Source organism: Prinia subflava, chromosome 2 (genome assembly GCF_021018805.1).
Source record: "Prinia subflava isolate CZ2003 ecotype Zambia chromosome 2, Cam_Psub_1.2, whole genome shotgun sequence".
NCBI classification, from domain to species: Eukaryota; Metazoa; Chordata; class Aves; order Passeriformes; family Cisticolidae; genus Prinia; species Prinia subflava.
The window spans coordinates 108,492,850-108,518,957 of NC_086248.1; the positions used below are offsets into that span (position 1 = coordinate 108,492,850).

The 26,108-nt window shown below is 39.4% G+C and overlaps 1 protein-coding gene across 3 annotated transcripts in view; it reads right to left on the reverse strand.

Annotated features, from left to right (window-relative positions):
• Positions 1-22,720, reverse strand: part of TASP1 (taspase 1) — an 82,070-nt gene extending 59,350 nt beyond the window's left edge. Inside the window, exons 1-7 of one of the 3 annotated variants that reach the window (XM_063391541.1) lie at positions 22,655-22,720; positions 19,788-20,005; positions 18,064-18,131; positions 16,539-16,607; positions 8,841-8,961; positions 7,645-7,729; positions 1,942-2,006 (exon numbers count right to left, since the gene is read on the reverse strand). In XM_063391541.1, coding sequence (XP_063247611.1) covers positions 1,942-2,006; positions 7,645-7,729; positions 8,841-8,961; positions 16,539-16,607; positions 18,064-18,131; positions 19,788-19,926 — 547 coding nt within the window. In that variant the 5' untranslated portion in view covers positions 19,927-20,005; positions 22,655-22,720. Of the gene's footprint in view, positions 1-1,926; positions 2,007-7,644; positions 7,730-8,840; positions 8,962-16,538; positions 16,608-18,063; positions 18,132-19,787; positions 20,006-22,654 lie in introns of all 3 variants that reach the window. The other 2 variants (XM_063391539.1, XM_063391542.1) reach the window with 2 other exon arrangements.
• Between the last annotated feature and the right edge of the window lie 3,388 nt (positions 22,721-26,108).

The window sequence follows — 26,108 nt, forward strand, 5'->3', positions numbered from 1 at the left end:
ATTAGATAAATTGAATTTGGCTTCTTACGTGTTACCTGTGAGTTTCCAATTCCTTTTCACTTGTAACAATCCCAAGTTGTTAATGGTCATTTTCCAATCCCACCGACCAGAGGTCAATGAAGTACAAGATTTACTTTGCTAAGGACTGGGACAAGAATCAGTGTAACATTTCCTGGAACTGATTTTTCAGGTTTTTGTTTACTCTTGACTTTTTCTTTAAGAAAAAACTCAGATATACTACCATTAATAACTATACTTGTCGGTCCCAGTTGTTTCAACTGTTTTAATGCAAATCGTTTTGCTAAACAGAAGTATGCTGAATGCACTGCAGAGACAAAATGCAATTAGTGGTCTTTTGGAGCAGGATTATGAAAATACATTGGCTGGGATTATTCTTCTGATGTTTCTCCAATGTAAATTCATAGCACGGATTAGGCAAACCAAACTAGCAGTGGCCATCCCTATTCTTAAACTGCAATGTGTAGATTTGCTCTGACTTGGGTAGATTGTAGCTAGCAAACGTATCATCTGGCAATTAATGTCACAATCTAATCATCTCTGTCACAACAGAAACTCACTGGTAGTAGAAACAGTTGAAATCTGTGCATGCAAACACAATTAGTCAAGGCACCTTCTTGGTGAAGCACCTCCTGCATGTAAGTAGCAACTACTTTCCTAAAAACAAAAGAAAAAAAAAAGCAAACCCATTTCCCCCCAAAAAAACCCTTCAAGGCTTTAAGTGTTTTTATTCTTTCTAGAGCCACAGAAATCAAGGTGTTCTGCTCAACTCAGCACAACAGTTCTGCAAATGCTGGACAGTAGATATACAGAGCAAAAGTTTCAGTCATGTGGAGCTAGAGACCAAAACTTTCTGTTCTAAATGAAACATGTCATGAATATGTATGAAAATTGGAGCAGTCAAATAAAACAGTGCCACTGATTCAGGGGTTACACTTCAGCACTGAGGATCAACAATTCTGAGCTGCAGTTTGTAGTTATTTATCTACATTTAAAATTAGACCAAATAAAGGCTTAACGGGAGCCCTGGGTTTCAACCTCTGATCTAGGGATGAGTCAGATATTTGAAGTAGTAGTACTGTTTACTGTAAAATAAACATTCCTAATCTGTGTTCTCCTTCTCTGGGTAATAACTTGTGATTTCTTTCCTGCATGAGCTCACCAGGCAGCACAGGGCATGTTCTCATCTACAGCAAACTGGTAGTAATGACACTTTCCAAAAGGGAGGTGGGCTGGAGAAGGAAGGGAACCACATCCCCCTTTCCATGGGTAGAAAACTCATTTTTAGCCTAGTTCAGAGATGACGTATCAATATAACATAATCATTTATTTTATTTTAAGACATGAAGCTTTTCTAAAAAAATAGGGTTAGTACATAGTATAATGCAAGTCTGTTTTCCAGATTGGGTTATTCTATCAGATTAGGTAAAGTGAAGCCTTAGGTTGAAAAAAAAAGGTAAATTAATCTGACAGCCTGTTTAGACAAGAGCAGTTGTGGACAAAGACCCAGAGATGGGTGTAGCTACATAATCTCAGAGACAAACTGGCACCTGCTGAATTTTCATACACAGGTAGTTGGTGCTGTTAGGATCCAAGATGGATCACTTGGAGACTTGTAAGACTGAGCTTTTAAAGAGCCTACATTTTGGTTAAAAAGAATCCATCACTGGATTTAGTCCTAGAAGCACTTAAATTAGATGTTGCTAAAATGCAGCTAAAGTAATAGCTTACATTTTTTTTTCTATTTACTTATTAGAAAATTAGTAAACTTAAACAACCCTTATAGACCATAACACCACAAGCTAGCTGAATGTTAAGAACAATGAAGAGAGGTACACCTCAAAAGATGAGGCACCATTTAAAGTTACTCTGCCCTGTTCTTCCTACTGACACCACCAGTTTACTCACTTGTAGCCATGATACCTGGAGGACATGCTGGTATCCCGTGATCAACTGCCCATCTGTAAGCTCCTTCACCAACTAAAAAGCTAGGAGACACAGAAGAGGGAGTTTAAACAAAACCATAGAACAAATCCCCCTTTGCTTGCAATTATTTTTTTCCATTTGGTTTGGTCATTTTTAAATCATAAGCTGTCTATATTTCACAGGATTGTCTGCTATAATTACATTTGGCAATCTTATGTCATTTCATTAAAAGATTATGCAGCTCTGACATTCAATTTATTACTGGACAAAACCAAGTGCTAATAAATTTGAAATTCATTACAAAACAGCATCAGCTTTCAACTGCAGCTAAAACAGGACAGAGCTGTCTTGAGTCTTGCTCTCCTTAACAAGATCCCAAAGACCAAAAGTATGGGATGAGAAAGGTGAGAATGGTGAGGTATTTCCAGTCAAGCCAGCTAGTGCCAAAGGAATACCAAGAAATATTTTGAGAAGTACAACGTAAGCTAAAAACTAACCTTATTTAGAAGGATTAAGGTCTATTTAATGGAATTTTATCAAGTATTTGCAAATGAGACTAGCCCACTAAATTTTAAATATACTTGTAAAAAAACTCCAGCCATCTGAGCAGCTGTTTTCTAGTCAGTACTGAACACTTTACCATAGTGAGACAGTACACACTGCTGTGACAACAAAGAGAAAAAACACACACACACACGGAACTTAAAGGGATAGAAGAAAAAGCAAATTTCATGTTGTTTCCCCCTAAAGAAATTGATCTTATTGCCAAAAAAAAGGGTATGTAGTAGCTGGAAATGAGACACTTTCATAAGGCTGTCGTGCAACACAATAAAGGACAACTACTCCCAATCTTATTTCAAAAATGGACAACGAAGCTAAGAATAACACAACTGCCTAATGGACACAAGAAGCAAGGACTAAGAATTTTCAGCAAATTGGAAAGAGTTTTATAGAAATACCAGAGTTATGAAGATGAGTTTAAAGAAGTTATTCTAGCTACAAAGTAGTCCCTGGAGCCACACAGCTCTCAGTTTCTGAGAACACTATTGATATAGCACATTTGTTGGCATTAATGCTGCTGGAAGTTTTCTTAACAGTGCTATACCCAACACCTGCAGCTTTCCTTATACAGAATTTTGGGGTGCTATTTTCTGTGTTCTACAGGATTTAACCAATCCAAGAGGTGTGCCCAGTCTTTCTTTACAAAAGTCTCAAAAGAGGTTGATCTAAATGAGAATTTGAATTGTTAAATGCGTATTTCTTACCATTGTTAATGCAGCTCCAGGTAAGAATTCTTCGTGTTGCAAGATACTGTAGGTTAAACTATTGGGTACTTTGGCACAAGTCAAGCATCTACTGTTAGGTAAGTTAGTGCTCAAGAAACAATCTGGCACTGACACACAACATAAAAACTTTCAACATTAATATAAAAAAAGATATGCAAACTGGAGCCAAACCTAATTTGGTAGTATTCTTCATTGTCTAAATAAGATAGGTTTGGTCTTCATCAAACAATATAGTTTTGGGAAGTAAATAAGCACTTCCTCTTCAATAAAATAATTTACACAGAGAGAAAGGTCAAGTGGGAAAAGTATCAAACTCAACATTGGGAGTTTGAGATATGGTCAGTCAGAAACTTGTTTTACAAGCAGCTTCACAACTGCCTTGTTAATACTTAGAAAACGTCACTAGTATTTATGAAGAATGCAAAAAAGCACCCAAGAGTGTCTCCTAACTTATGTGATGTGACTTTCACTTTGTTCACATTCCTGGCCTTAATTCCTAGATTCCTTTCCCTCCTATAACACACCCCGTTTTAGTCCCAAAGACTTAAATTAGTCAGAACAGAAAACTAACTGTGGTTCCATATCACCACAGAAATCGTCCACCTTTTTTAAACTCTCCAGTTTGGATCTTTAAAGGACACCATAATCACAGAAAAGTTAAAATAAACTGTTTACAAGACAAAGAGCAGCAGGATCTCAGTGCTTTGTTGTCTGCACACAAAACCAAAACTAGCACCAAGCTTGATTTATTGGGGGAGAGGATGAGGGAATAAAGCCAGTGCACTATAGAAAGCAGTCAAACCCACCTCAAGCTTCAAAGGCCTTCAGGCTAATTCAGAATATAATTTTCCAAATTCCAAAGGGAGGGGAAAACCAAATACATAAACAAAGGATGAAGGAGTTTATTCCCTGCTACTCTGAAAGCTGGGTCTGCACAAACAGGACCTTTCTGCAAATATATCAGGCAGAGTAGTCTGTAGTTCTTACAGGCTCGGGACACAAGAAGAAAACACTCTCCCAGCAAGGAGGTGGTGCTCACATGTCCTTTCCAGTTCCAGGCACACTAGGCCATATTAATAGAAAATATAAGTATTGCCTCTAAAATAGTCTTTTAAAGCAATTTTCTCCAAGAACATGATTATGCTGGTGCTGAATACTCCAAACAGGGCCATTTAATGCAGGGAAACAGGCTGCTCCAAGCTAAACAGAAATGGTTTGGTTCATGGTCAAGATTATCCTGATTGTAACAAATACCCATTGTAACATTTATCATAAAATGAAGCAACCACTCTGAAATCAGTGTTGCAAAGAAGAAATTGTTCTGAAGAAACACAGAGCAGAGATAAAAGGTGGTGCAAGTCTTCACTCCCTCTGGGAACTTTGATGACTGCTCACTGCCCTACCAGTCAGACAATGTTGGTATCCTGCACACAATACTGTAAAGCTGCAAATCCCTGTATATCCAAAGGGGGAGAAAACCTCGGAAGGAATTCTTTCCATACAGTTATTTTTGAGAAAGGGATGTGGACGTGGACTTGATGTCAGTACTACTAAGGAGTCCTAAGAAAGGAGACATTCAGGTGCATTTGTGCTGCCCTGCAAAGCTGGTCAACATACATTTAAGAGCAGACAGATGTGAAGAAGTCTTTTTCCTCAGGTCAAGGTTTCATAGTAGGAAATTAAATTAGAAAGTTCCAGAGTAGGAAAATCCTCAAGCTTATTACTACAAAACATCTAATCCATTACTTTGGGATCCACTTCCAAAGGTTCATCCAGTTTGTAGCCACCATGCAATTACAAAAGAACTTTCTTTTGTAGAAGTTATACAGGGAACAGGAATATCTTCCATGAGATTATGCAATATTTACAAGTATTTTCTGTTCCTGCATTGGAGAAAATCCTGACAACACCAAGCTGAATCAAGTGTGACAGGAAGATGTGAGGACCTTAGAGGTTTCATTCAACAACTGCACCATGCATTCAGGGTTTCTCTCAACTTTTTAAATTCCATTTGGGTAGTGGAATTCTGTGTTTTAAATAACACAAGAGATTGATCCAAAAGGACACGCTTTACAGAGCAATTTACAGAACATTAGATACATCAGTTCAAGACACTTGATCCCTCCTTCCCAACAAGCTTACCACCTCTGAATAACTTAATTCACACTCACTGGAACTTCTACAGAAAATCAGAAATATACCACTTTGAATTGGTTTTGAACTGCCACTGTGAAAATGTATGTGCTGCACAGGGGTAAAAAGGCCAAGCAAAGTGTCTCCTCATGCTTTTTTATAGTGAAAAAGCTCCCTAATGCTACTTTTATTAACCCCACAACTCCTGAATTTTTCCTATTTGGTCATGTGCCAAACATTTTTGGCAGAAAACAATAAGGTAGCTTAGATCATGCTATAGGAACCTAGATCCTTAGAATCCTAAGAACCTTAGATCATGCTACAGTCTCTGCCATAGGTTTCTTTAAGCAGGTTCTTAAGCTAAGCAGTATCTGGAAGATTCCCCAATAAACTATGTGCCAACGAGAAGCAAGTGAAAATCACGTCTCTTTACAACTAAAAATCACTTACTAGAATCCTGACGCTTCCTAGGAATACCAAAATATGGCTAATCTCTTGTCATTTGAATCTAAGTATTCCCAGCTTGGGCAGGAATGTATTTCAGTCCCAAAACAATGTGTCATGCCAATCCCAGCCAGAAAGGCAAGGCATGAAATCCTCCATATCATCACCTTTAATGCAGCTGATCTTTCTCATTCTGACACTGTGTGTATAGAAGCATCCACCACAGCAAGCCCAAAGCATAACCCAACATATCCCACTAGTACAGACTGTTTCCAGGGTAAAAAATTGCCTTAATAAGATGTGCATTCAAAATCCAGAAGAGGGAACAGAGGAAATGAAAATACTTATTAGGTAACCCAAGCGCACAACATTTGCACAATAAGCTGCATGTGTTGGTTCCAAAGAGAGCTCATCTCTCACCTGAAGATTGGAGCTACCCTGTCTTTAAAAGCATCTGCTAGCCTTGCATAGTCCTCAAAAGATTTAGTCTTGCCCTTAGAGGACAAGAGGATACAGTTCCTTTTCCATTCAGTATTTTTAAAATAATAGCATCATAAAGTCACAGCAAAATACCCAAGTGCACTTCCTTACAATAATTCTAGAACACTGATGATACAAGTGTACAATCCCAGGTGCTTGCTCCGCTAGCTGACTTCAGTACTACTTCTGGAACACCAAAAAACCACATTTCACACTCATTTCACATTCTAAAGAACCTCAGCAAAGCCTCATTTTCTTCTGACAGCTAAAGAAATGAGCAGCTAACAGCTATTGAAAATAAAGTTCCTATTCTCTAGTAAACATCTCCACAATTACTCTGTTCTTTATCCACTAAAGGAAAGTGTTTAAAATGTAAAATCTGTCCATTGATGGTTTGATTTCAGGGTGGCTCTTTTTGATCTATGAACTTTTTTTGCCCATGACAGAACACTGAAATCCTCACTGTTTAAACTGAAATACTGCACCATCCAGCTACAGGCTACTTGGCTAATTTTACAGAATACTACAGTAAGGAATGCAAAATTTTTGAAACTAATAATTAAATATTTTAAACTACATAAATGCTGGTATAATACCTCTGCAAATACTGACCACTAATTGGCAGAGGGCATCAAGTTCTGCCAAAGGTATGATAACTGATGATAGTAGTCAATTAATATGACAGAGTTATTCAAGTTATCTACCTGTCAATTTAAAGTGCTAATGAAAATAAGATGGATTTAAGAGCAATCAACTCTGACATTTCTTGGATTCTTTCCAAAGTGAAGCAATAATCTTTGAAGTTATTCTGTGTTTAATACTTACCTCTTCCATCTAAGTTTTATATCCATCTCCATGAGGGACTGCTTGTTTTCATTTTTGTTGTAACTATTATTAAATTTATCTTTAAAATAAGAGGAAGTTACCAAACACTGCCCATTTCCACAAAGCCACAAAGGCAGTAAAATAGGATTTTTTTCTATACTTATTAAGTTGCTTTTTGTTAAAGGTAGACAGAGGCAAAGTCAGTAGAATTCCCCTTTAATCTTCATGTTTTTTTGGATTTTTCAAAAGGCTACAGTATCAAACATAAGAATGAAGCATGACAACTGGAAATAATTAGACAGACAGAAACTATCACTAAATGATGTTGCCATCTATATCTAATACTTCCTTTCACTGAGTGCACAAGAAGTTTCAAGATCAGAGAACAAAGCTTATCTTCTTTTTAAAGGCACATTATCACTGGGATGTAAAACAGCACCAGCCTTCCTGGGTGAGAGAAAACCTTCAATTATTGCATCCACGCAGCAGAGACGAAAGACTGAAGAAAAGTCAAGCAGAACAAAGCAATTACCAAGGTGGAATTCTGCCAGCAGAGAGTTTCCCCTTCTGCCCTTCACACAACAATCTATTTGCAACCGAAACTGGATTCTTGATTCCTAAAAAAGAAAAATTAGCAGAAAATGGGACCAAAACATTAAAATATTTTTCCTCCGTAGCACTACATTTTGGCAGTGGAACTCAGCTTCCTTTAATTTCCCAGGTTTTGTCACGTCATTAAGAGACACCTTATGTTTCAATGTAGTAACAACTTCTTCAGTTTTCCCTCCATGTGCTGTTAGCAGTGACAAATCTGCCTAGTCAACACCTGCCCCACTTTTTTTAAAAGAACAAACCATATTGAAATAGGAGGAGAAAGCTCATGTACAATCTACTGTATCTAAGGGTCAAAGATGTTTATAAGCATTAATTTTTCTAGGTGGAATTTTCATCTGCATCTATCTGGCCAGAAGTGAAAATACAAGAAAATACAAGGCTTAATTGTCTCTCACTCCTCAATTTCCTCCTTCTCTATGGTTGGAAGGATACATTTCATAACAAACAAAGCTTGAAACACTTAATTTTACTATTTATTTTACTATTTATTTTAGATTTATATCTACATGAGGAAGCTATTACCACAGTTTAAAACTATTCTAGGATAAAGAACAAAGCTTGAAATCTTGTCAGAAAAGCTATTCAATAGTAACAGCTAAGGCTGTTCATGTACCTAAAATGAAACCTCAACAATGCCTGTTTGGGACTTGATATTTGTTTTACACTGAAAGCTAAAACTAGACAAAAGAGAGGAACATGTTAGTTCTCATATTAAATATGTCCCATATGCAAATAAATGTCTGAGCACAAAAACAAATAAAAAGCCTGGTTAAATACTTGTAATATTTTTTAACAACTAAATTTTACTGTGAAATTACTGTTCCTCAAATTCATCTGAGCAAACTGAGTCCCACTGTGAATACTGTGTGGTATCACACAATTGTGCTATGCCAAAAGATTATCAGTGAACTAATAATACATGTTGCACAAAGAAATTAACACAAAGCAGCATTTCAGGGAGCAGGAATGCCTCCCTCTTTTTTAAAGGAGCAGAATTTACTTAAACACAGCAGAATTTACAATGTGTCCCCCATTCAAAGCAGAAGCAAAAAAGCCCAAAATTGATTTTGCACTTAAATCAGTAGTTAGCCTTGTAATAGATAATTAACATACCACTCAGTGCTCCAACTGCTCCAAAATTCAATGACTTCCCATCCATTATACTGGCATCACATTCTATCTCACCCAGAAGGTTTAGGTTAGATCCCAATCCTGCATTTGTAAAAGGAGAATCCTAAAAATAAGAATGAAACACTATAAGGCCACATCCATAACAGACTAGATCAAAACCTCTGTAGAACTGATCTGATGACACTGATCTTGGTGCAGTGCATTTTCTTATTTTAGTAGTTTCATCTCCCACAACAAAAACAAGGGCAATTTGAGCAGAGCATCTAAAATTACTACAATGGGCAGCTTTCCCATCTGTAGGCTGTGATACATCTCAAATGTGATAATGCACTAATATAAAAATCAATCACCCAACAATTTAAAATTATTATTTCTATGCAAGCAAAAGCCTGGCAATACCAGTGAAAATCTCTCCCTCCCTCAGAGTATACACTTCCCTTGGTCCTTAAACCTTCAAGTAACATTAAGTAACATCTTACAATCATTGCACAGACCAGTCTACCTTTGAAACCTCTAAGTATGACACTACAGCAGAACAGAACTGTCCCTTTTCTGAACATTCTAAGCCCATGACTGCAGCTCCACACGCAGAAATGAAGAGCTGGCATCACTAACAATTCACTTTGTAAATGTCCTATTCAACCATTAGCACAAGGACTGGAATTTTCTTGACTAAAAACCAATCCTTATTTCATAGAAACTACAGAACAACATTTTAAGAACATCATAAACCTAACCCCCTTTTTGTTAACACCTTCTGTGGCTTTTAACAAACCCAAGGTTGTCAAAGACTAAGTTCTGCATGCTAGAACTAAATCCTACTTTTATCCTTCCATTTCATCAGAGCATCCCCATGACTTTAAAACCACAAAATTTCGAAGTAGCACAGTTCAGCAGTGTCACTTCCAGCTCAATACAATCCCTTCTTCTAGATGCAAGGAATATAGGATAAGGGGAGATCACTAATAGCTAAATCCAATTTCAGAGAGATGCTGCATGCTTTCAGAGTTTCCTATGTTTAAACTACAGCAGTGTAACAACCTGATGTGACAAAGAACAATGTTGGTCTAGATGAGGTGTGAACATGCACTGTAGGAGTATGACATCTCATTTCACTGATGAGCAATAAAAGCTGAATCGGCAAACAAATTACTGGAAACAGCTCCAAGTTCTGTCTTACATTTAAAATAAACTGGATGGGGTTTGAACATAGTAATTTGCAATGAATTTAAAGAAATAAAAGAGAGGTGAGCACAGAGAAATGAAAAATAAATCTGACATCAGTTAGCTGTTAACTTTCAAATGAGCAAGTGGTAAGCAAATACAAAATCTGTTCTGCAAGATGCTGATTCAAATTTACAGAGATATGGAAAGAGTTCTCAGTGTTTGAGTCACCAAAACACTATCTTTCTGAAGAATCATGAATACAAGATCCCTGACTAATACAGAATCATGAAACTGGCCTTCATTTTCTGCTTTTGACTTCTGAAGCAGCACAAGATTTTATCCTATTCTATCCCATCCCATTCTATTCCACACAACACTTCTTCCAATTCACTGTGTATATTCATTTTGTTGCTCATTTTGACAGCTATATCTCACAACAAATGTGTAAATTTGGAAAGATTTTAGGATAATTAAACATTTACAATTTCGAGTGCACAAATAATTTTCTGTAGAAAGGGGATGCATGGGGAAAAAAATGTTTAAAAACAGATTATGGCCTTGAAAAGGCAGAAGACTCAATAGTAGCCGCTGGCTAAACTGGCTTCATTACTCCCCAGGCTCTACAAATACGAAGAAATTGAAGTCAAGTGAGGTTTAGAAAAAAAGGGAGCAGAGAAGTGGTGGAAGGAACTGAAAGCAAAAAGTGGAAGGTACTTGAAAACCAAGAATGCTTAGGATGAACATTTGTTCCTAGTGCTGTCCAAGTCCTCTGCTCTTGGGTAATCAGAGTGCAAAGACCTGTGAGTCTGGAGACAAATCTCTTGTGTTCTGTTCCAAACACATTCACTTGGTGCATTATACTCAAAAGAATTAGCAAAGAGGAACAATGTTATGCTCCACAGATTTGTTGCTGCCACAAAACAGAGACTGCTATTATCTTAAGAGTAGATGTCATGGCCAAATAAAGGGAGTAAGCAGGACCCACCAGAAAAGAAGTCCTGCTTACACTGTCCAGAATCCCTCTGCAGTCAAGGCACAAACATCTCTACCATCTGGTAAAGGTAATAATCAAAAGAGGGCAGGGAAAAATACAGGATTACAGAGTTCACTTTATTTCTAAGGATCTACATATGCTACATGCTTTGGCACAGCACCTTCACTGGCACAACCTCAAGGATGCACCAAGAGATAATTCACTCAGAGGATCTAAAGACAAAGGGAACATCACCTATTTCTCCCTACAGAATATTTATCAGAATGCTACAGAATTTTTGATAAATAAGAACTCCACACCAAATTGCAGATGTCTCTTTGGTGGGTAACTCATATTAGGACCGAGAAGGAATCTTACCAGTAACAACATGAGTTACTTCTCCAGTAAAAAGAAATAAAGACCAAAATCCAAGCATCTGTTCAGAATTTCTTATCTTTAAAGTCAGATTGCATTTAATTAAGAAAATAGTTTCAGAATTCCTAAGAAGATGGTTGAACTTCACACATCTGAAAGACAATCTGAAAACACCTTTAGAGAAACTGGGTGTGAACCCATGGAATTTTTGATACCTACCTGAGTGTCTCTGAGATGAGATAAAAGCCTTTGAAACAAGGTAGGGGAAAACCTTTATTAATAAAACCTTTATTAATAAACAAGACATTCACACCTACTTCTGTGAATAGGTAAAGACACTCAAATACACCACACAAATACAATCTCTTTTTGAAAACATGAATCTCTGCAAAGTCTGACCAAATGATTTTAAGAGTCTGATATGCAAGTGGAGGAAGATAATGTATAAACGTTAAGGTGTATTTTGAAATGAAAATTCAAAACTTTCAAGGAATTCAGAAACATTTAAACAGAAGCATGAAGACCTTCAAAGTGAGAAAAACAAACTGACCTAAGTGAAAGATTCATACCCTCAGACAGAAAAATGCAGCACTGCAAGACCTGACTACCATAAAGTGGGGAAGAATCCAACCAAAGTATGTGTCCAGGAAAAGGGAGGACAGGAAAAAAGAAAAAGGGATCTTCAGGAATATACTTTTATTTCAAACCACAAGCAGCAATCAGCCTTTGTGTTTTTAAGGAAAATGAAAAAGACAAGCAAGGAAACCAAGCCAGAGCTTTGCATGTTAACAGCAAGCCTTGCTACCATAGCACAGTAAGTAAGAAGAGAGAAAAGACAAACAAATGGTTATTCAAAGCACTTTAACAAAATTAATCTCTTCAATTAGGTAAAAAATACTACATTTCCTGGCAATTATTCCACTAAGTATCTCTAACTTACCATGTAGTTCTGTAGTAAAGAAGGTGGGAAAGCTTTAAGACCTAAAATAAGAGTTTTGTTTGTTTGATTGATTGTACCCATCTTGCAAAAATTCTCAAGCTTCTTGAGGGTATAGTTTTTCTATTTAGAATTGTTTATACTTCAAAATGTATTTATAAATATTCTGGCAGCAAATATAGGCATCCTGAAATTTCTAGGTGTGGTCAGAGTTGGAATGCTTGAAGATCTTACCCAGCTCTGTGACACACCTATGCAAATAGTTAAAATGCTTGGTTTTCAATGAACATGAAAGAACGTTCCATCCATCTTTGACACAGTTCTGGCCATGGCTTATTTGTAATTTCTAAAACAAATTCGAAGTCTACAGGCACTTCTTTCCACATGTTGTAATTTTAAAAGTTATTTTTCTGTGAGGAATTCATGACAATCAATAGTCTACAAGGATGAGTCACATCCCTTTCAATTACACGAGCAAAAATGCTTTTAGACAACACTATTATCACAAATTGCTGTCAGTCACTCTGCAGCAAAACATCACAGTACTGCTTTTAACTAAAACAAATAACTTCCCGTTTATTACCCTTAGAAGTTCTTCTATGGTGACTGCCTTAATACAACAAGGATGCTTCTGCTTGAAAGACAAATCCTTGGGACTAAGAACGTACATTCAAAAGTCTTAATTATTAGGAAAATAATTTAAAACAAAAGAGAAAAAAACAACTCATCAAGAAAAGTGTTCCTTCGCTGCAAAATTTCCCTGACAAGCATAGAAACACACTGCTTGAGTATAGCAACAAGCTCAAAACATTCTTTGCATTGATCCACAATAACAACATGCCAAATAAACTGAGCAATTTCAGTAGCAAGGAGATTGTAACCCAAAATGTGACAGCTGCTTCTCCATCAATCATATCAACTCCCAATTTAAATGATGTTCATAAACAATGTTCTACTAAAGTCAGATAAAGAAACAAGTAATCTATGTGCATTTTAATAAAGGATTACCTTAAACTTAGAAACAATTTGAAAAATTCATCATTCTTTCCAACCATTGTATGTTCCTGTCTCTAGTACCTGATCAGTAGACTTCACTAAGTGCTTTATAGTCAATGAAAAACTTTGGAAATTGCTGATTTTCTCACAGCCAGACATAAATGCAAATCAACATGTGGTTTTGCTGAAAACAGCATGTTTTAAGTGGGTTGTATGGGGTCTCCTCCCTACCAAAAAAAAAAAAATCCTGTTTAATAATTATATTGTGTTTCAAGAAAAATCCAGGCATCATGTAATGGCTGACAGCAAGAGTGCAAAAATCAGCAGTACTGCAATAATGTCTTTGTAGAAGTTAACAGAGTAAATCATGGTCTCATGAAATACCTTGTCCATTTTATTACCAAAGGCTGACAGAGGAAAAGTGCATTTGTTTCTCTGCAACATCAGAGTCCTCAAAGCAGAAAACACACCTGCCTTAATGACCTTATCAAATATAGCTGATGCTTATGAACAGCAGCACAGTTGTTTTAACAATATTCTGTGTCAGTCTTGTTCCTTTGCAAAAGAAATCCACCTTTTCCTCTAGTTAACTATTAGTGTGTTCACATTTCACTTGAGTCGCACAGTCCAACAAAGAAAGGCTGCTCCTTCTGCATTTAGAGTCTGAAAAAATAAAACACAGACAGCATGCCACAAGCAAACTGTCAGCTTGCTCATGAAAGATCAAGGGCAACTCTTGTGCCTCAATGAGTCTTTGAAGTGATGCCTCTTGGATGAGCTGTAATTCTGTGTAACAGGAGTTCTGTAATGGAGCAGAACTAAGGAAAAATATTCATCTTTTGTGAGATTTCCACAAAAAGGTATTTGTGCCTTGCAAAGACTACAAATGTTTGGAATCCAGCATTAAAAGTCTGAGAGAACTGTAAAAGTGATTAAATAGTTCAGATAAACTTATAGCAATGTGTCCTACAGAAACCAAAATATCAAGAAGTTACAGTCAGTATACTTCACAAGGAAATCTGTTATCATTTAATACTATCTTTTGTTGTTCTAAATCTTCATTTGTGTTACAGGGACAAGAAAACAAACAGTTTCACACAGATTTTTGTTATGTATTTGCCAACTTCAAATGTTAAAACAGATTATGTTTATGCTAAAGCATAAACAAAAGGGAGTGACAGCTCACTAGAGAAACTGTCAACACAATCCTGTATTTTTACTCCTAAAATCTTGCAATTAATGAGAAAAACGATTCTGATTGCTTTGTGGACTTGCCATGCGCAGTTTGTTTCCCACAGAGCAACAGAAAAAGTGCCAGTACTAAACCAGAAGATGCAGCTCCAGAAAGGACAGAGATGTCTGGAGGTGGTGCTCAGAACAAGGTATGAGTAGATACAAATTTTCCATATTTTGGAAGCTGACAGTCTAACACTTGGGAGTTTCTCATACCAGATCCAAAAAGCTCCACTGCAAACCACACCATTTTCTGGTTTAGGTACAAATCTGACTTTTCCTCAATGCAATTGCGTTAACTACTTAAATCTCAATTTAAAGCCCAAATCCCAAACCCAGTACTCCCTATTCTAGTAACAAACAGAACCTTCAACTAAGAGATTGTATAAATCACTTAATGAATAAATGAAAGCAAATAATTACATTAATGACTGCAGTACAACCAGAACAAAATAACATCTTATCTTAAAAACAGGGGAAAGGAAAAAAAAGGTTTTGTGCAATAGAACACATAAAAACACTACCTAAGATAACTGCAGAACCAGAAAGTGGAAATATGGCAGGCATCAGCACAGTACTAGCAAGACAGATAAGGAGAAAAAGGTTTCTGATTGGAGTAATTGGAAAAAACTTTTTCATTTCATCTTAAAGCCACAACTTGTTCTACAGAAGGTACTTCAGAGTATTCAAATCTACTAGAGTAAAAGCAAAGTCTCTTGGGGATAACAAAAACATAAAATATTTACCCCAGACACAGCAAAGAGATCTCTAACTGTTCGGTTAAGCCTCTCAAAGTATGTTTTCCTCTGTAGCTCAGGAACACGATAAAAATCACAACCCCAGGTAGATTTTTATTTTTGTTTTCCACGGAGGAGGGAGCTGACCCAGAGAGCGCTCTCGTGGAGCGAGAGCGGCCTCGGTGAGCTCGGGGAAGTGCACTGTAACTAACTGCATTAGAGAGATGCCTGCTGCTTTCTGCGAGCTGCACTCTGAGGTGTGAGACAGCCCAGGCAAGCACGTTAGAACAGCTCACAGAGCCGCTGCAGCGCCAGGAGCCAGGGCTCTTGCCAAGCTCACAGGGGGACCGAAGCCTGGCTCCCAGCCAGCATGTCTGACACGTACCGAGGGCTGCACTTACTGCCTGCCTTACGCTAACCCCACAGGCACATTAATGAACACTTCCCAACAGCTGGGGAAGCAAAGCCACTGCTAATCCTCTTGGAATGCTACCATACATTCCTAGTGCAGGAAATTATTTTTACAGCGCAACACTTACCTTGCCTTCCTTTTTTCTACTAATAAAGTTGCAATTACTGCTTACAGCAGAAGAAGAATACCTGTTTCCATCATTACTGTCTGGAGGGATTAGTGGATCTGGGACAAGCACCAAACTTCCTCATTTACTTCCCACAAATGCTTAGCTTTACTCACTTCAACATTATTTCATGGGGACCTTCACTGAAAGCAGATGCTATAAAAAACTCATCACTCCAAAAAGACACTTTTCCAAAAACCTCACCAGCAGCTGCTCATCAAGATGTTCTATCTTAATTAACAAGTACTGTTTTGAAATACAAGTATTACTTGCCCTATTCCTCTGCACATATTTTGTCATAATAATCAGAACCAATAGGATATTTTTCCCCTCTCTAAGAAGCACAGCCAGAACATTCTGTCTGTAGCTCAGCAAGTCAGAAATAAAGTTCCTTACAAAGTGTTCAATAAGTCTTTAATCACTGCATTTATTCTTAGCGGGTAAAGACTCTCTGATAAGGCACAATGACAACCAAGCTGCACCAACTAGAAAACTTCTATTCAATTAGCATTTTTATAAAGTACTTAAACACATTTATACCAAAATATAGTGGAAAACCAAAAGATAAAATTAGCATAGCACAAAACCAAAAATCCATTGAGATTGCCCATTTAATACCCCCTACAGAAAGGTCTGGCAAGATTTACCCAAGAGACATATTTACCACTAATCAGAAATTCATACCTCTAATTCTATAAGTGCTGCAGTCACTGCATCTGTTGCAAGAGCACCAGCCTGTAGCTTTTCAATTGCCTGTAAAACAGAAGTTTTAGGTGATGAAAAGGAAATTCTATTATTCTGTGACTGAGCCCTACATTTTCCTAGTCCTGTATCAAATAAAATCTTCACCAAATTAGTTTAAAATGTAAGAGGGTGTAAGAACAAGAGGCACTGGAAAAAGTCAGTATGAACCATGTGAGGACAGATCTGAAGGTATGATTTTACTGCTATGACATTGTGACACCACACAGAGCAGCAGATTTCTGCCTAGTCAAATTTATATTAAGATAACTTCTTATACTTGATGTCCACAAACACCAAATGTTTCAGTCAATAAGTTTCAACCTTTCCTTCCAAGATTCAACAAAAATTTCTAGAACCGCTCATAGCGATTACCATAAAATTGAAGAGAATTTCACAACCTCATCTAAAAGCAAACACAAATCAAGTAAGACAATGTTACCTTCAAATTATATACACACACAACAATGAACTTGTAGAGCCTAATGGCATTCATTAGATCCATACTGAACAAGACCTTACAGTCAAACTTCCTCAGGGAAGCCCAGAAAACAACTCTGGCTGCAATTTTTGCCTGAAATCGTTTGCTCTTTACAGAACTTATTGATGTTGGCTACTCAGCTCAAGAGTAGCTACACAAAATCTCAAATTGGACCTGAATTCAACAGCAGATCTCACATAACAAGCTGGAAAATTACTTTCACCAAGGCTAATAAAGCCACTGTTAAGTTTGGATGATTTGTGAGGCTTCTCATTACAAAATTAGATTGGTATTAGGATTGAGCAACAAACTGTAACACAGAGTGATAATTATCAGAGACCAACTCTGAGACTCTTCTAAAAATCCTGCCAAGCTCCCAAGTTCCTTCTCCCTGGAGAAAGCAAAAGCCATTAAAAATTTTACAGAGAGCTCTTCCAACTACTCATTCAACATTTAAAAGACAGGACTTGCCAGTTCCAAAGCAAAGTTCTTGGAAGAGATGAAAACATATTAATTTCAATGAAAATGAACATCTTGCCATTTCTCCCTTTCCAACTTTGATATTTTTGGTTTTGTTTTTCCTGTTTCTACCTCCCTTCCTATTAAGAGGGTAAGAGAGATCAAGAAGAAAATAATTCTAGAAACTCCTGTGTTCACAGAGCAACTTGGATTGCGAGAGTTTAAATAAACTCCAAAGACTGGAAGAAATCAAAATATAGACACCACATTTAGCTCCAGAAACCCCAGAGAAGTGCAGGAAGCTGTAGGAATACTCCTTGTAGGTACCACTGTGATTTTCTCCTGCTCTCTCACTGTTATTTGGTGTCCAGCACTGATGGGAATGCTGCTGCATTTCACAGCCACGCACTGTCCTGCCTCATGTTGGCTGTTTCTGCCCTGTTTTCCCTCATTTCCCTCCACAAACACACACAGCCCTGACACTTCTTGTGCCTCCATGCAGGCCTGTGGAGCTGGTGACACACGTACCTTCTGGCAGGCTCTCTTGCACACATGCTTGTACTCTTTAGCTTTGGATTCAGAATGATAACCTGCACCTGCAATTGAAGCAAAAGGAGAATATATGACAGTACCTGGCAACCTACAGCCTCTAGTTCACACAGAGATTTAAGACACAGGCAGATACAGTGTTCCTTATTCTGGCATTTCCTTTTTCTAATGATTGACAGCTTCATGCATTCCAACACAGAATCAAACACACTCAGTAAAATACAGGATACAGCTCATATATCCAGAAGCATGCAGGTATAAATATCAGCATCAATCTCTTCCTATTAAAGTGTTCCAAGAGATTCCAGTTTCACTCATTCTTGGAGGATTTCCAGCATAGCCTGAGTCTTCACTGTCCATTATTTGGCAAACTCCTCAGTTTTACATCAAACTCTAATTTTCTCTTTACCACACTTACCATTCTGTTCATTTTCTCATGTTTAAGCTACAGTTTCAGAGCTTGTTACTCCTGACTTAGAACAAGGAGCTCCTTGAAATGAAGACAATACAGATTTTTCACCGTTTTCTTATTTTCAGTCTTTATATCTACCCCACTGTATTGAACCATTCTGCCCTATTTTGAAGTCACTGTCCCTACTTCCATACCTGAAAAAATTAGCCATCATTCAATTAAATGCAGCATCAAAAAAAAAAAACAAGAGCTGCACATTTATATTTAAAATCTACTTCTGTTTTACCAGGTTTTGCACCTAAGACGTACTTGTATTTACCTCAACTTCCCTTTGCTCACCTTTAGAAATATTAGTTTTGAGAAACTCTAATAAAATAAGCTTCAAGTGACCCAGCAAAGGACACAATATTGAGCAATTTCATTAGTCCTTAAAATAGAATACCAGGGTCATCAAGCATCAACTCAGAATAAATTATTTGAGGTTTGGGGTTGGTTTTTTTTTTGCCTTAATGATTTTATAAAGCAAGTAGCATGCTGGCTTTTCAAATATTTTAGGCATGACCAGGCCACTTTCCTCTATTTCACCTCGTGTACTCACAGAGATGCTCAAAACAAATATACACCCAGATATAAGCATTGTTAACTTCATGATTCATAGTATTTAATAAAGAACCTATGAGAGAAGAATTTATGAGCAAGACACACATAACACATAATTTTTGGATCAGATCTGAGTAGAGGAGCTCTTCATTACATGTGGAAAGAATAAACAGTAACTCAGTTAAACATGAAGAAGATCAAGAAGATAGACTAGGAAGAAAAATGTCAGAAGGGTAACAAGAGTTCTGCAACAAACAGCCCAAGGAGATTTCAGAAGGTCTTAGCTGGGCTGTCCTCATGGACCAGCTAGACAAGAAACCATCAGTAATGAAATGACTGTATTTGATCCTTCCATAGATAAAGAAGCAGATGAAATATCTCCCTCATTTTTTAGGTTTGCCAAGCTTAGCAGACAACTGCAGAAAATTACATTTTATAGCCATTAAAGTTTAGGGGGTTTCTTCATCAAGAACAAAAATACCATCCAGAACACCCCAAAAGCTACATTTTGATTAAGAGTTTCCAGTGCAACTTCCAATCGAACTCCTCATTCCGAGACTTGCACACAGAGCTCATGTCACTTTATTAACACACTTGTAGTCCAGAGGCACTATAAAATTTTTGTTGGTATCTAGTTTGGTATCAAAACATGCATTATTTCCATTGCAGCTGTTCTGCTTCCACATCTTACCTGCATGGACAAGCACAAATCCCACTCGTTTCCCTCTTTGGGTTTGCTTTGCTTCGGGCTCTTTGACCAGCACTTTCACAGCTGTGACCTGAGATGATTCGGAAGGTAACACTTCTACCGAACTCAGCCCCTTCTCCATGATCACACTTTAGGATCACCATCTTCTACTGGGAAGGAGCACACTTCCGTGCAAAAATAAACTCTGGAGAGAAATCATCCTAAAACCAGATCAGACGCACGTGTTAGACCCGGATTTCAAGAGATGAATTTCACACAGATAAGAAGGAACTTATTTTCAGAAAGAACTTCTGGGAGAGAGGTTTGAACCAAGGGGAACACACCTATCCAAAGCAGGGCTTCCAACTTCTGCCTCTTCCCTAGCCACCACTAATGAGACACAAGCATTAATGAGACCTAAGATAATAAAAGTTCATGTTGCAGGCTGAAAGGAGCCTTTTCACTACAACACGATTTGAACCTAATGATCTTGCCAGACACTGGAAGGAACTGCTAATTTCAGTTTTGCTTTCCACGGTGTGCTGTTCTCCAACAATACAACTAATTTCTCCACCCATCACACCTAACTAGCACACCAGTAACCCTTTAAAACACCACACCCTTTCCTCTCTTTTGCAGGGAACACCTGTTTAAAATCTTATAATAAACTCCCATTCTTATATATTGTTTCATTTCATCTCATAATAATTCCCCAGTAATTTGTAGCAGGAAAAGAAAAAAACAAATTTACTTTTTTTTAATGACAAAGTATTTCTAAAGCAAAACCAAGTAAGCCTAAAACAGTCAAATAATGTTTGTCTGGGTAAGTAGAGCTACCATGATTACTAGTGAACCACAACTTGCTTAAGTCAAGCTCAAATAATTTAGTAACTACACCGGTTTTGATGGTCACTCTTAAGATGTTCAGGAAAATAATGTTTATAGAAAGTTAATGGATATACTGTCAGAATTGTCTGCTACATGAAACAAAAAAGTAAAAATGATGTATTTATTGGGAGCTCTGTATTTACTGCTGCTCTTATCCACAGCTTATTGCATACTCATCCTGACACAAAATCATTTGCCTAGTTCAGCAGGTAAAATAGAAACAGAGACACTCCCCTGTCCAAAGACACTGAATTACTTAAAAAAGTGAAAAGCACACAGTGTTAATGCAGAAATGGAGAAAACCCTCTGTAATACATTAGGAGAGTTTATATATTAAGAACCAGGTAAATTTTAAGCTCCCTTCCAATCCAAACCATGCTCAGACTCTACATCTCTATATTCCAGTATGTCTATCACTCCTACCATCTCCAAAAGGACTTTGTAACCCAAGAACACTGGAAGGTGAACAGAAGTGGAAAAAGGAGATGTTTAATGCATAAGACTTAAACCACTGGCTTTGCAAATGCTCCATGGCTTACTCCAGCAATTAAATACCACTCCATTTAAATGGCCCAAACCATGCAAATGATGTTTAGCAAGATTCAGCACTGCCACAGAACAAACCATAACTATTCTTTTCATAAGAAGAATCAGCATAGCTCTGGAGGAAGTTATTTATTTACCATCCATTCCTCTTAAATGCAAACATACCTAGTAATCTTCACACATTTATAATTTACTTATCAAAATTAAATATGAACTTATTGTTGTAAGTATATTTGTCCTGATACAAAATGAAAGGCCACTAAAATACATAGGCTCTACAGAGAAAAAGAGTGTTTATGGATTATACCCAATTGTAATGGTCACTTGAAAAAGCTTCAGTGCTGAAATTAAAGTATTCATCACTGCGTTTACTTCCTTTTTAATAATAATAGTAAAGAAAGCTCCAGCGACCATTGCTCCTCTTTGCTGCATCTTGTAACACCCTACAGAAAGTCACTCCTGCAACAAGGGCACAGCACAGACCTGGGTAAACAGACAGAGGAGCAAGTAAGGAATTTAAACTCTCCTAGGAATGGAAGAAACAGTGCGGTGTTGGGGAAAGCAATAATGATGACATAACGGCTTTTAAAAATTCAGATGGAGATGTCACTTAAAGACTTACTAACAGTGTAACTGCAGGCTAAAAATCCCAATTAGGCCTTTGCAGCTGGCTCTAAGGATGTGTTTATTCTACAAAGAACATACAGGCAACCTATGTCTCGTTTGCTTCCGTTCCTAACACTTCCTCCACACCAACCCAATTTTCTCAAACCCCTCCCATCTCAAACTGTTCAAGTCCTTCCACATTTCATTCACAAACCTGCTGCTTCCACTTGCTAAGCTCCCTCTGGACCCAACTTGTCCCTTTCAAGCCTCTTCTAGGATTTATCAGCTCTCCCTCCTGGCTGTCATAGTTCCACCGCTCCTGACTCCATTCCTCCTTGCCACACACTCCCCGCTCTCCACCTGTACGGCGGCAGAAACGCCGCAAGAACACACGAACAGCGTGCCGACACAGCCACTGCCCTGACTGCGCTGCACAAGGAACTTCGACTGCCGAACGGGCGCCGGGAGAAACACAAACACAAACAAACACAAACACCAACACACGCCAGGGTGAGGCCGCCGCAGAGCCCCGAGCCCCGCAGGGCGGGCCGGGCCGGGCTCCGCCGCCTCCATCCCGAGCGCGGCCCCGCGCTGCTCCCGCCGCCCGGACCGTGACGTCACGCCCAGAACGCCACCGGTGACGTCACGCCCGCACAGCCCGAGCCCGCGCGCGGCCGCCTCACGGCGCGGCCCGTCCGCGGCCCGTCCGCGGCCCGTCCCCGGCCCGTCCCCGGCCCGCGCAGCCCCGCGGGCAGGACGCGCGGGAGAGGCCGTGCCGGAGGAGGCGGGAGCGGCGGCTCAGGGCAGCCCCGCGACGGCACCGCACTCACCCTGCACCGCCGCCATCCGGGACCGCCCGCCCGCCCGTTGCCTCGGTGAGCATGAGGCGTCCCGCCCCCGCCCCGCGCCCATTGGCCGGGCCGCGCCTCGCGGCCGGAAGTGGCGGCGCTGTTGATTGGCGTTCCGCAGGGCCAATGGCGCGCGGGGCGGGGCCGGGCCAGCGCCCCCCGGTCCGGCCGGGCCCGGCAGTGCCGCACCACCGGCGCCGAGCGCTGGGCACGGCGTCCTGGCAGAGCAGCACAACCCCACAGGTGCCATCTGTGCCTCAAGGGCGTGGACAGCTACTTCCGGTGTAGCTACCGTACGCCCCGGGGCAATATACTTATATCTCATATCAATATACCTATTTATCGTATCTTTATACATATCCTAGAATATGTAATGTACCTTTATATCTATGCAATATACATATATATCATACAGTATGCAATGTACAAATATGTAAATATCCTACATACCTATATATTGTTTCAATACATATTTTTCTACCAATATGCAGATAGTCTATCAATATACATATATGTCATCTAATGTGCAATAGGTCTGTATGTCAACATACAATGTAGACATATATAATCAATATAAATCATGCAATATGCAATATACATATAGTAATATGCAATATACATATAGTAATATGCAATATACATATAGTAATATGCAATATACATATGCATCATATCAGTATAAATATATGAAACACAGTATGCACTGTGTAATACAATATACACATATATGGATATGCAGAATACGAGTGAGGCCAGAGGAGGCCTCCGAGATGAGCAGAGGGATGGAGCAGCTTTCCATGAGGAGAAACTGAGAGATTTGGGGTTGTTCAGCCTGGAGAAGGCTCAGGGGTGACCTAACTGTGACCTTTCAGTATCTGAAGAGAGCCTACAAGATGTAGGACTGTTCACTAGAGCATGTAGTGACAGGAGAAGAGGGAATGGCTTCAAACGACGGAGAGAAGGTTCAGATTAGATATTGGGAGGAAGTTCTGAGCTGTGAGGGTGCTGAGGCCCTGGCACAGGTTGACCAGAGAAACTGTGGATGCCCCATCCCTGGAAGCGTTCAAGGCCAGGTTGGATGGAGCTCTGAGCAACCTGGTCTCCTGCAAGGTGCCCAAAGCCCTGAGAGCGCTGCAAAAGTAACTTTGCATCCTGAGCAGGTGCCGGGAGAGAGACAAACACACGCCAGGGTCACGCCGAGGGCAGGCAGGAGCCCCTCAGCCGCGGGCAGCCCGCCCGGGAAACCCCGCAGGGCCCGAAGCGCGGCGGGGAGCGGCCGCGGAGCGCAGGGGCGGGCAGGGCCCGGCGCTGCCGTGTCCGTGTGTCAGCAGCACGGCGCGGCGGAGCTCGTTCCCCGGCGGGCTCAGCTCTCACGGCGAGCCCCGACCCGGGCGGACCGAGGAGCCCCGGGCCGCAGCCGCCTCCTCCCGCCGCCCGGCCCGTGACGTCACCCGGAGCGGCCCGTGACGTCACCGCGCGGGGCTGCGCGCGCCCGCCTCGCGGCGCTGCCCTCACGGCCCTCAGGAGCGCGCGCGCCAGACTTCACGTTTTAAAGGGAATTTTGACGAACTACGTTTCTGCAGCGCTTACTGGTACAAATTACTAATATTGGCTTTCGCATTCATATATCTGCTTTTGCGAGCTGCTGTTGATCACAAGCGTTTTGATATAGTGCAATTTATAATTCCTTTTAGCTACTCGTTAGTGTAATATAATCAGTTTATGTATGCACCATATAACTTATATAAAGATAGCGTAGTAAATAGATACCACAAGCCTTAGCAAATATAAAACTTGAGACTATACAATGTTAAAATGCTTTTTTTTTCAGAAAATAGTGTAAAACAGTTATGTTGTTTCTCACATCTGCCAACTGGCCTCTCCAAGTGATAACAGTGACAAAAACCAGATCACGAGAAGAATTTATTAATCTGTCTTATCAAGGAGTGTGAAACAACAAGATAGAACCACAAGAAGAAATAAAATGTATTGACCTAATTTACAAGATGTTATGCAGGCAAGTCAAAGGTTAAAACCAAACAAAAAAGTCCCTAAAACATTAAAACCTCACAGAAAGGTTTGAGTAATTATTAACTTATACATATTTAGGTACCCCCAGTAATGTAACAGTATATAGAGAACATTATTTTAAGTTAAGGGTGTGTTCTTTGGCCAATTGCAAAAAACACCCCAGCGCTGGATATCGTCCCTTTATCCCTTACTAAACTTTTCTAAAAGTTCTAGAAAGACTTTCTAAAAATTCTAGAAATTAAACTTTATTTTTCACGCTTACTATAGGACTGCCAAATAGTCACCAATTTCATTCCCTAGCCAAAATACATTCTGTAGCAAACAATAACTAGTCACAGACTGCTTACACTTGCTGTCATCAAGAGAAGCACCATTTGCTTTGATGTTTGTGGTGAACACAGGTTATGCTGTGTATTAATTAGCAGGAACTTGCACTGAACTGGCAAGAACCAAACAAGGAATTGTAGAACCATAGAATGGTTTGGGTTGGATGGAGCCTTTAAAGAGCATCTCGTTCACCCCCCCGCTGTGCACAGGGACATCTGGAAAGTAACTTTTTCACCCCCAGATTTTATTCCATCTCCACCACATCCTAATCGTCCTACATAGGGTCTCCCCCAGGAATTCAGAATGCTCCTTCCTGGCCTGCCTAACACTCACAGAAACCCTTTATTATGGCTTTTTTTTCCCAATAAAAATGTGCTTCCACTTTTGTATTATTGACTTCTTTTTTCAAAGACCAGCCTTACATTTTTTTTAACAACGCAAAATATGTCAGGAACAAATGCAAATCTTTTCCAACACAAGTTTTTGGCACACAAAACTATGTGGCTTTTGGAGAGCAGCTTTTGTCTTCCACATTACCAGGTGCTTCCTATTCTGTTGGACAAAACTACAACAAAATAGCATGCAATCCACAAACCCTCAGGGAATCTTTGGCCACCGTTCACAGATTTTAACCTGAGCTCCGAATCCCAGTTGCGAGTTGCTTTGTTGCCATATTTTTTTGGTTTTATTTAAAGCCCTTGTCGTTCTTGACAGTGCTGAAGTGAAGCAAGGAGATTCCTCAAAGTATTTTTTTTGCTTCTCGGATGGCAATAGGTACATTTGAGATGGGCCAGGCTGATTTGAGGGAAAGGAGGATGTTTTGGAAGTGTTTAACACATTCTCCTTCTGGCTGCAGCCCTTCTTTGGTGCGCAGTGTTGGCCACCACCGAGACAACTTTGATTTGACATGTCTCTGTCCTGTGTAAGGTCCTGTGCACGCTCTGCCTCCCGTTTTCCCTGTCTGTGTGCAGCTGTCACATCTGTGGCTAAGAGGCAGCACAGATATCTGACTCTCAGCTACATATACTGTGACTTGAGCCAGCTGTCAAACCTCCTTGAAGTTCAAATTATGAAGGTA